Raw genomic sequence first — 11,939 nt, 5'->3', positions numbered from 1 at the left:
ATTGTTATTGTATATCAAGTAATTATTATATTGCATTACATCTGCCACCATCTTCCTTGCAAACCTGGCACCTACATTAGGAAATACAGAGAATTTTTAGAAATGTAGTCTTCAGCTTATAGCCTCAGGCAGAAATGGGACAACACTTCTTTACACACCCAGAGTCTTTTTATATTATGGCTCTAACTGATGCTGCCTGAAGTGTCGTCTCTTGAGGCAATGTCTCAGATTTCAGATTCAGCTCTCTCTGGAGCCTTATAAGGCTTTATAAAACTTATTTCGCATATACAGTCCCCAAGACTTTCATGTGCAAACAAATGTAAGTTCCTTTTAAATCTGAAGGCTGTAAAATGTCAGATCATTGTGAGAAATGTAATGTTTGAATTGCATTAAGACCATGATTACATTTAATATATAATAACAATATCAGGTCTATAAAAAAAAAAATGTATGTTCTCATGGAGAAACAAGACTGAGTAGCAAATGTATTTCAGTGCTGGACATCTTGCAGCTCCTTCACACGACAAGATACTTAGATTTATTACAGGTCACAATTACAGCGCTGGTTGTTGTGGCTCATGTGCAGAGTTGTGAAGGCGACCTCTTGCTGTTGGAAAGGATTGGCAGCAGTATGTGCTCATTTCCAAAGTTCCCTATAAATCTCCTCCTTCCATAGAGTCATTAATCAGCCGGACAGTCGGTGTGTCAGACTTGCTGCTGCTCCAGATTCCAAAACTTTATCTCATAAAAAGACCACAGAGACACTGTGCTCCAAAAACCTCAGATTACCTCCAGCACTGCTGGACACTCACATGTGTTCAACTAGACCAGTGGTTCCCAACCTGGGGGGCGCACCCCCCTTGGGGGGTCGCCAAAGATCACAGGGGGGGCGCCAGGCCTCAGATGATTTGAGGCCAAATATCATATTTAGACTTTTTCTTTTTTTTTTTAACATATAATTGTAAGGCAATACATGATTGTCACTAAAAGCCTTGTCTCTACATAACAATAAAATATAAAAAATAATTGATTAATTAATTTGAATAACAATTCAAGTTATAGCTAATAAAAGGCATAAAAAAACAGAAATGTAGAATTCTTTCTATAGAAATGTTTCTTCTGCCCGTAAAGTTTCCAAACCGGGCTTGTCTGGATAAGCGCATTTTCCATGCCGGTTTCAGTTGGATTATTTGTCACAGTTGCTCAGATCAGACTCCTCCATTTTGTAGATTTACGACTTTTGAATCCACATAAACACATCGATGTAAAAAAAATCCGGCTTACTTTGAGCATGTGTTTGAAACAGTTTAATCCCTTTGTGAATTGTTTCCACTTGTGCCGTCCTTTAATTTCNACATAATAAGGATCTGGGGCCGTATTCACAAAGGATTTTAGGGCTAAAAGTAGCTCCTAACTGGCGAATTTAGGAGAAACTCCTAAGCATAATGGGCGTGTCAGCACGCCCATTATGCTTAGGAGTTTCTCCTAAATTCGCCAGTTAGGAGCTACTTTTAGCCCTAAAATCCTTTGTGAATACGGCCCCAGATCCTTATTATGTTGTCCCCCCCAATGGCACAGTTTCATTATGATGGACATTCTGCTATCCTCTTTGCTTCTTATATTAAAACAGTGTTTGATGATTTGGAGGTGAGTGCTTGGCAAGGCAAAGTAGGTCTGAGGAGTGATGAAATGTAAAAGGCACGAGTGGGAGAAACCATGCAAAGGCTTGCCGCAGTGCTCGGGTCTGAACCCACTTTCACCCACCCCTCTAAACGGGGTGCAACGTCTCCATTTGGCTCAGTATGTGGATGTTGTTAATCATGAATTCTGGGTTGGCAGCCACATTCAAGCATAATGGCTTAATGTGACATTTTATATGAATTCATGTTTGTTGGACAAACAAGGAAGGATATGATGAGCATCAAACCCTTAAGTTGTAGATTCAACCTATTATGTTTAAAGATCTCTCACTGTGACAAACAGTTTATAGTGCTTTAGTCATATATGCATCATGTTTGTCTGATAAATGTCCATCTTTTTTTTTTTTAAACCCAGGGAAATGAAACATGTCTTAGTTGTTTTGGGATGATGTGTGTAAGCTTTCTGCAATGAGGCGATTAATACCGGGAACATTTTTTTTTGTCGCAGTTTGAGCTAAAAACAGCACGTTTTCTTCATCTTCCTCTAAATATCATATGAAACGGTGATGACTCAGGCTGATCTCAGGTTGTCCCCTCGGCGTCTTCTTCTCGTCCTTAGCCCAGGCGCCAGTGATGCTCAACACTGACAGCAGCATATTGCTAATAGAAGCGTGACATCGGCTCTTCCTGTGCTTCCTTGTTCTTCCCTTTGAACCAACAACGCCCCCCTCAATGTGCAGCTCTAGTGCCCCGTCTCAATGATGGCTTGACACAGAACTGTTTAGCGAGCGCACGTCTGTAACCATGGCAACTGCAGCTTACCTTAACACGGCAGATGTGTGTGATTTCTATGTCAGACTGTTTAGGGGGCATATCAAAGCCTATTTACAGGTAATCTGAGAGGGAAGTTTACCAGGGAGTAAGATAATGGGTTAGTTTTAGTGAATAGCAGCATGTGTGTGTGTGTGTGAGATTGAGTGTGTGTTTTTATTTCATGCATCTAGCTGTGTGTGTTTGTTGAGCTGTTATTCCCACATCCTCACCCACGTTGTTGTTCAAAACAGGCAGCCAGTTTCTCTTGAAATATTCTAAAACAGATTTTTACTCCAGGATATTAATGTCCACCTGTTTGATACACATATTTTTCATTAATTAAGTCCAGTAGAGGGTGGCATGTTGTTTTTACACTTTGTCCATGTTCATCCAAGCAAAATGTATTTTGACCAATTAAACCTGGTTAAAAAGGTGTAAATCTTTATGCAGTCAAGGAGGGATAAATATTCCCCTTAAAGACACATTGAGACAGCTCCTTGATGACTGCAGGATTGTTTGCACTTGCGAGACCTGAAATGCTTTCCGGTGTGAAATCACCAGTTGAAAAACATTACGCGATGAAAAAAATATACTCGTAAATCATGCATTTCAGGTTTCCATTTAATTAACTCAGGGTGCGACATGTGACAAAGAACATGACACAAACCTTTCTTTAGCTTCTTAGTTATATTGCATTAAATAAATGTCTCTCGCCTCTTGTAATCTGGCTTTTCAAACTGAAATGTTAAGGTTTACCCCGAGCAATTGCAGAATTACATGTGTTAACCAAATGTTATTCTCGCTGCCTGCCGAGCTGTTTACCTCTGTTGGATGTTGAGTGATAAACAGGTGCAGGCAGCCTGTCGTAGACCCAGCGGCCTGATGTTCATTTGCCTGGCTGGCTTTCCATCTCAGCAGATTGTAAAAGATCAAACCTCGCCTTTAGGGCTATTTGATTAGCAGGGAGGACACTTCCTGATGACCTTTAAGTCTGTAAAGGTTTATCTGCTGGAGATCCGCGCTCCATGTGCACTCACATAAAAAGGCGAGCCCCGTGTTTATTCTCTAATTTCTGAACAACAGTAAGTGAGGATATGGTTTCCCCCAGATTGGGGACACGTTAGGATCCCATCTGTCTCTTTAAGCATTATTACATTTCCCCTCCCCCCTGGTCATTTTCACATCATACAAGACCACCCTCCCTATTTGTGAAATATGTCATCCTATTACTGTTTGCTCACGTCAAAACAAACAGACCTGGCTTTAGGGGCTGAACAGGTGGCAGCAGATTGTACGTGCGCCAAGAAACCCAGCGGCTCTCCTGTAATGTCATGGGTCTATTTCCTGATCCAGTCACACTCTCCTCAAGGATGTTCTCATGGAGGAATTGCAGGACGGGGTGTGTGTGATGGAGCGTCTAAGGTTAGAGTATTCTGGGGGAAAATGTGATTTTGCTTAAATGATGGGATCCTGCTGAGTGACATTTAGCCCACATGCGCTCGCTTCTGGAGGTCCACGGGGGTCCTGGGATGTCGCAAAGCTATTATTCTGGCCAGAAGAAAGGCTTTCTATAAATGGAAGCTCAGAGCTGCCCTCTGGCACCGTTCAGTTTGCACCCCATAAACCCAATCTCAGTCACAGGTGGAACAGCTTCGGTGATTTTTTGTGAGATTTGGACGAGTTGTCTCTTCTGACACCACATGCCTGGATAGGTTAGGCTACTTAGCAATGCTATCTTTTCACACTGTATGTGAGTGGATCCATACATATTGGGGATTCTTTTCATGAAAGAAAAAGTATTCAATTCCAAATAACTTGGGTTTTATTCCCTTTTTGTCCAAAGGTTTTCAATACACAGCAAATATCTGTACATGATATACATGTAGAGTTTTCTTTTTATCTGAAAAATCTAATTAATGGTACCTTCCATTTTAAACCGATAGTATTGGTTATAAAAAAAACAAGAATGTCCTGTGGTTCTTCCTTTTTTCCTACTTTCATTTGAAGTAAATATGTTTTGGTTTTGGCCCTAAGAGTTCCCATCATGCATTGGGTGATGTATATTATTGTTGCCACTGAGTCTGCCAGTAAACTATGAGCCACACTTAATGGTGTTGTGTTTATTTTATTTAGTCCAACCCTAACACTAACCCCTCTGCGACATGGAAAGTGATGCAACATCAGACACTAGATGTTCCAAGGTGTTTTCCTTATCCCCATTTGTTTGATTGGTTGCGTCACCACTGTACCGTATATTTTCTATTTAAAGCCAAGGTAAATGTAAGAATTTTTTTTTAACAGTGACCTGGCCAATAGAACATCATGGAAATAATTTCAACTGTAATCACAAACAAACTAAACAGACAAATACAATATTCACATATGTACAAATGAGAGAAAAAACTGTTATACATGTATCATTAAATTATAAATTGTTTGCGAGAGGTGTCTGCTAAGTAACCTCTACCTCATCTTTACCAGCTGCCAAACAAAGAGTGCTGCAGATTCAGAGTCGTCTAGGATTACTGAGGTCAACATGTGGAGGGAGTCCTATTGGATGTCTCGGCCGCTCTCTAGATTTGATGTCACCCGGTAGCAGCCTCAGGGGGAGGAAGGAGCTCTGAGTAGATTTATAGGTGGGCCAGAAGGGCACTTTCATCTGTCGGACAAACTCACCTCATATTCCTCTGTGGGGCTCGGTCGTGCAGCGGCATTTGCGCCACTACATGGAAAAGCTTTTTGCCTGATGAGGGAGAGAAAGAGTAAACACTTTACTGGGGACTTGCTGTCTCTTCTGGCACAACAGAAATGTCCAATGTGCCATTCAGAAGTGATTGAAGAACTTGTCCTTTTCATGACTGATTTCAGCTTAGTGCTTTCTTATCACACTTTTCTCTCAGTGTATAGCTCAGCATATAGGAACTCAGAGTATTTACTCTGTGTGCCCTTTTCTTGACATTCCCTGTTAACACTTGGCTTCAGATTAGGACATCAGTGTTGTTGTATGTAATTGATATGCTACCGCCATGCCTGTGGCCTTGCGACAGAGACAGGAGGCTGTTGGACACCTGTGGACTCTGGTGCCTGCGGGATCGTGTGTTACTTTCACCGCGCCCAGCACAACAGAGTGAACAACGTGGGAGCGTCACTCTGCTCTCCGCCCGTCGCTCAGTCTGCCGCTATTTTCGGGTGACAGCAGCTGCCAGGCCTGTTTTGTCAGGGCTTCGCTGAAGGAAACAATGTCATGTGTGACCAAAGTTAAATTAGGGTTTTAGTTTATCCCAGTCAAAACAATGAACATCTCAATCTCAAGTCATTTTTGTCTGTGATTTTGAAAAAGAAGGAAAAAATCTACAAGTGTGTGGTGAGGATATTTCAATGTCTTTCTAAAGTAATCACCTCGGTTCAATCATTTTCAAAAGATTAGGGTCTTTAATTTGAACAGGAATGAATGAGGAAGGTCAGTGGAGTCAAAATAATAATTCAACTTGATGGCAATGTTTATCTGTTGGTCAGTACAGACATATATGTCCCTCTCAGGATGAATCTTATTGAATTTGGTCACATGTTTTTAATATGACGATAGACTTTTAAACTTAGACATTGGTGCCAATTAGCAAATGTTAGCATGTTAACAAAATAAATGCTGAACATGGTTAACATTATAAAGCACATCTATGCCTAAACACAGCATCACAAAGTCGCTAACATGGCTGCAGATTGTTAGTCTTGTTTTACTTTTTGAGATGGACCCTGGAGAATAAACAGTAGCTCATTTGCATTTCTTTCCCATTTCCTCCACTTTTAATGAACATTTTAATTTCCAAGCTGTAGAGGTCCCAAGAGGACCTTGTTTGTTTAAATTCAGCAGGAAACATACCTTTTGTCTGCTGATAATTGGTCTGCCCTTTTCAAATATCCAAGTACTTTTCCTAGGATGACCTTAGCTGACATCATGCCGGTCCCTTAGTACTAAGGACTAGGCTGTCTTATTTACTGGCTTGTTCTCATGGTGTCTGTCTAGATTTATAGCATCATTAGTGTATGCCCTCCGTGCATCACACACACAAATGTTAGTGTCGCTTTGACATATTTATTTGAAGGTATCTTGACCCGTGGCCATCTGTGTCTGAGTCTACAGATTGAGAGTTGCTTGATCTTTAACTCTCTGCTCCCGTGGGGCCAAATTCTTGTGGCAAATGGTTTTTGGACACGAGTAAGTACCAGGTGTGATAATGATATCCCCCATGGGCAGTGGGAGAAGGAGTTTCTAATTTGGAACTTCTCTATGTTTGGCAGCAACTGTACATATTCAGCAGGATCTCATTTGGCACAAACAATCGGTTGAGTATAATTAGTTTTGTGGAGCAGCCTCAAACTCAGACAGCAGGACAAACTGTGGAAAGGAGACTTGCGATAACATCCGTCCCTGTCCCAAAAATTCCAATTTTATTAGCAGTATGATGATAAGTCACGAATTTGGCTCCCCAGATTTCATTAACAATCATTAGCCCCACAATGACCCGGCAGCCGCTGCTTTGTTGGAGCTGACAGAGTCTTCAAAACTCATCAAAGTCACTCACAGGAAAAGCAGACATAAAGGAGGTTCAAATGAGGTAGCTCTTGATTTCTGCAGCTGGCACTTCAAGTTCAGTTTAATTAATTAAAATGGCCACTTAGAGAACATTTATATATGTCGAGGATTGAAGATATTGCAAACTGGCCACACGACAAGCTCTAACTTTGAGAGTGCACTTTAAGTTCAGCGCTCAATTTATTACAACCAAATCATGTCTGATTGGAGAATTTGAACACAATTTGAATACATGATTATGTCTGAAACCATATTCTCCACCTGCTGCTGGGCTCACACCTCATGCATCCCCTCTTCAGTTACAAATATGTGCAGCTGCTACAGCTTCCCAGATGCACAACATGATTTACATTTTCACACATAACAGGAATTTCCATTGTAAGGGCAGGGCGTCTTCTCTCTCCATCTCTCAGTGGGAACCCCTCCTCTCTGAGAAGCTGGGTGACTCATCGCTTCTGCTCCAATCAAACGCCTGTCCGCTCATCGATAGACATCAGACCATTTTTATCCTATTTTAGGAAAAACATCCATTTCCTTGTATCACATTTTTGTGTCAGTTTCCCTTATGTGTCAGCTTATTCCTTTTTGTTTTCAAGACAAGTGAGTTACAACCTCATATTTCAGCTTGGACAGACAACGAGAGGCTGGGGGGAGACACATCTATCCCTCCCATCCTAAGCTCTTTACGCCTCACTGTGAGAGTGGTTGGGCTGCTTCCAGGACGGCTTAAATCATGGCTTAGCGTCTGTGGGATTTGGGGTTATACACGACATGTTTTGTATGTTAATAGCCGCAAACTGTAGTGAGTGTCAGCTCTTATTTATAACAGAGCCAAACATGCTGTTTTGGTCTAATGAGAGTCGATTTCTGGATCAATCCTCTCACATGAAAAGGACATGAAAGGGAAAACTGAATCCCAAATAGATTTCAAATCAAGCATGACAGAGAGATGTTCCACAAGGCTTGACCCAAAAATGTTTCCAGGATCGCGGCATTGTTGTCGCAGCTTAGCGAGGGTGTCGTCAGCGCTCATACAGCAGATCGCTCACCATATACACTGGGACGGATGTCAAACAAACACAGGATCAGGTTTCAGACGGCGGGTAGTTACAGTGCAACCTATACAACCTGAAACACAAACTGAGCACTTGTGTGGAGCTGCCAATAAGAGTTTAAAGGAGGATCCAGTTTCTATAGACTTTAACCTCCATTGTATTTTTTATATCTGTGCAATCTGGCTAATGGACAGAGTCCAGATATCAAACTACTGTCAGCAAAGTATGAGATTATCTTGTAAGATGTAGCAACTGTAATGATAACACTCCTATAAAGATACTACCATATATGATTGTATCGGTATGAAAGCACGTTGTTGGTCTCATACTGTAAGGGGAATACAATTTATTTTCAAATAGCATGTACTTTATCACGGCACACTGAGCATTGAGGCAGTAAACAAAATGGCAAGAAATACAATATCGCTTTCCGTTCAGCACCACTACCACTACACAAGACACAAAAACTAAACCAGCTTTTTGTATGCCAAACAGATTTGATATTTCTCTTTACAACACTGGCCTTTAATACTTGTGTATACTGTATTATTATACTTACATGATTTGTGCCTCAGAGTATAATTTTGGAGAGGCTTACAAAATGCTGTGTCTTAAAGAACAAACCACATGAAACAATTTGTCATTCTCCAGATATTTAGAAGAAAAATAGAATTAATAGGTGGTTTGAATTGACTCAGTATCTTTTCATCCACTTTCGTGCTAATGGGATAAATATTGTCAGCGAAGGAGGAAGACATGTTTGAACAGGAGAGTCACTTCAGGCTCCAAACATACTTGGTGAAAATGCCCTTATTTGTACAATAATTGGGTCAGCAACATGGACTATTCATCCAAACAGAAAAAAGACTGCTATCTTGTGTAAACAGTTTAAAGGTGATCTGAAGTGTGACTCACTGCTTTCATAGCCCTACTTCAATTTTCAACCTTGCCCCCATCTGCTGCTGTAGAGTTTTTTAGAAAAACCCAGCACATGTTTTATCAACATAGCATATTGCAGTACCCGCATTTCAAAGAAAATGTAAATCTAATCATGCGCTCACAAGCCCCTGAACCTGTTTCCCAGTTAGTCCTGTCTTTTCTTCACTTTTGGATTCCCAGTAGAGACCTGCGGGAGGCTGTTACACCAGTTCACTGAGCAGCACTTATTAGACTGTGTGTTGATGTTGGGGGAAGGAGTGAATCAGTAATGTGTGAGTGGCTGTAGAGACCCTAAAGGCTCTTCCTCCGGCAAACCTCAATTCTCAGGAGTGAACTGCTTATAGCTGACAACAACAGTCATTTACCTCTGTGTGTCCTACCTGTGTCCGCTGAACGAGTTGGAGAATATGACACATGAGTTTATTTTTTACATTAAAGTATGTTTTTTTTCTTTTTCTTTGAAATAATAATATATTTCAACACAGTCATTTCGGACACATGCAACATAAAGGGCCTGTATTATTTATATTCAGTCATAAATCAATGTGCATCAAGCTGCCACATATTTTAATTTGGACAGCAGCTGTTGGGAAAGTTCTCCAGGTTATTTTTGACCTGCTGTTTCAACACCAGTGTGTGTTTGCTAAAACAATGTTAATAACTTTAATGTCATCAACATATTCTCTTTGTGTCGATGGGTGTAAAAGTATATGAAAATACTTTTTAACATGTGATTATATTTAAAAGATAAAGATTTAAAAAATAAATCTTATGATTTATAAACTGTGCAAACCCTTAAAGTAGTACATAAGAGTATTTAAATGGTAAATAAAAGGTATATTCTAAATGTCGAAAACTGACACCATCCACACAAGTTTCGGATGCTAGGTGTTTCGTAAAGGAAATAGCAAAAGTAAAAAAGCAGCACAGATGTTGTATCTGAAATTGTACTCCTCAGACATTTGTAGTTTCCATACTGGCTTTGTCCCTCGTGTGCAATGTACGTCTCGGCTGCTGACGTCCGCAAACACGTCTGTTAGCTTCCTTGTTCTCGGTCCCTGTGCACATTGCAGCTGAATGCAGTAACGTTGCAATTATTACTTCAGGCAGACTCTGTAGCTCCAAGCAGACATTCAAACTTATAATGAGCTAACAGAAACTGCGCTACCAGGATCTTTCTTCTTGTGTCTCCCATAATTACCCAAAAAGTGTGAATAGTATAAATGTAGGTAATGTGAAATAAACAAGGGCTCATTTAAAAAATCTACTAAAAAAACATAGCTCCAATTGTGGCCCAAAGATAACTTACTGACTCGTGGGGATAATATTCCAGATTGTCCGACTAGTCACAACACCAGGGGCACCGCCAGGGATTTTGGGCCCCATGAAAATATATCACATTGGGCCCCACCACCAGGCCCGGGCCACGCCAACCAAGCACAATGCTGTAACCACACCTCCAAAACCCAACCGAATAATGTATGCTTTAAATAACTCTACCTGTACAGGCTTGCATCTATCTTGTAGTCCAATACTAACTGCACAATATTTACTGACGCTGAGCGGTGAACATACACTGTGCAGACGTGCAACATTCTACTGCTGTAGAATTCACTATTTGATATAACACTAACATTCCTGACAATAGACCTCAATAGTCATCTTTTATGGTGTACATGCCTTTTTAATAACATTTTTGAATGGAACATTCAAAAATCAAAATAAATATAACTTAAATATACATGACCTCTTAAATTAAAATAAAGTGAACATTAACACCAATATTATCATTTATAAAATGCTATAACAAAAAAAATAACATAAGCAGCAGAATTTTTTATTAAATATACCAACTACAAAATAATCAGAGCCTGTTCTCAGTCTTTTTCTCATCATGTATCTTGTGTGTAGTGATCCAATATCGTTACCATAGCCTTGCCCTTTAACAGTTATTACGAGCCCTGGCTCAGCCTCACCAAGAGCCCAGCGCCTAGCCTTCTTACAGGCAAAGTCACTGATCAAGTCCTTGAAGTCCAGCTTTCTAGCCAACTGGCTTTCAATGGACAGCATGGCAAGACTGCAAAGCCTTATGGGGGGACAGGGCTGCGGAGCCTAAAGATGGATCTGTTGGTCCTGGCACCACGGGAGGGATTTAGTATGAATAGCTGCTAAAAATGTACCTGCATTTATTAAATGTCAGCTAAAGAGGAGTGAAATGAAAAACCTCTGAATTTTCTGTGAAGATATTAACAGTCCTTAAAGGTGGGTATGTAATTTTGGAGAAACCAGCTCAAGTGGCTAGAATTTAGAAAATACACAGACCGGAACAAATCTGCCACTTCCTTTCACATCAGCACACACATCGACCCAGACTTTGCCCACTACCTGTCGATAGTTTCGATGGATAATGTAGTGAATTCTTCCTTGCTATACTTGTTGTACTTTCAGCCTGTGTTTATATATTAAATCTACCTAAATAACCTTCAAACGTTACAAAACTTGTCAGTAGGTGGTGTCAGTGGAATGAAACATTACAAGCTATGGAGGGACATTCGCCAGTGGGTGTTGGCGAGTGTATGCTCATCCGACTTACACGTAGTTTCACTAGAATGCCTTCCGTCTATAATCGTTTTCTACTTGCATTTGCGTTTGCTCGCGCCTAGCTGTACAAAGAAAGGACCATTCAGTTGTTACCCAGGAGTTACATGGTGCGGGGCCTAAGGATACTGCTTTTATTACATCTTACAGCCGTCAAACAGTACCTGAGTTGAATAACGACGTTGTGGCCGGGCCCGATTTTATTGACCTACCGGATTGACGGACCAGTCGGAAGGTAGAGCACGTGTTTGGATAGAGCACGGGAGTAACCAGTAGACGCGCAAACACACAAACCTCCTC

General features: G+C 40.8%; 1 protein-coding gene across 1 annotated transcript in view; it reads left to right on the top strand.

The window, feature by feature from the left end:
- Nucleotides 1-5,479: 5,479 nt before the first annotated feature.
- LOC104967399 (calcium-activated potassium channel subunit alpha-1-like) overlaps nucleotides 5,480-11,939 on the top strand; it is a 56,366-nt gene continuing 49,906 nt past the window's right edge. The window contains exon 1 of the mRNA XM_010796813.1: nucleotides 5,480-5,533. Within this exon, the coding sequence (XP_010795115.1) occupies nucleotides 5,480-5,533 (54 nt within the window). The remainder of the gene's footprint in view (nucleotides 5,534-11,939) is intronic.

Source organism: Notothenia coriiceps, unplaced genomic scaffold (assembly GCF_000735185.1).
Source record: "Notothenia coriiceps isolate Sejong01 unplaced genomic scaffold, NC01 NC01_scaffold00002397, whole genome shotgun sequence".
In the NCBI taxonomy this organism is placed as follows: domain Eukaryota; kingdom Metazoa; phylum Chordata; class Actinopteri; order Perciformes; family Nototheniidae; genus Notothenia; species Notothenia coriiceps.
Note: the sequence above shows the minus strand (reverse complement) of the source record. Positions and strands in the feature narration are given on the sequence as shown.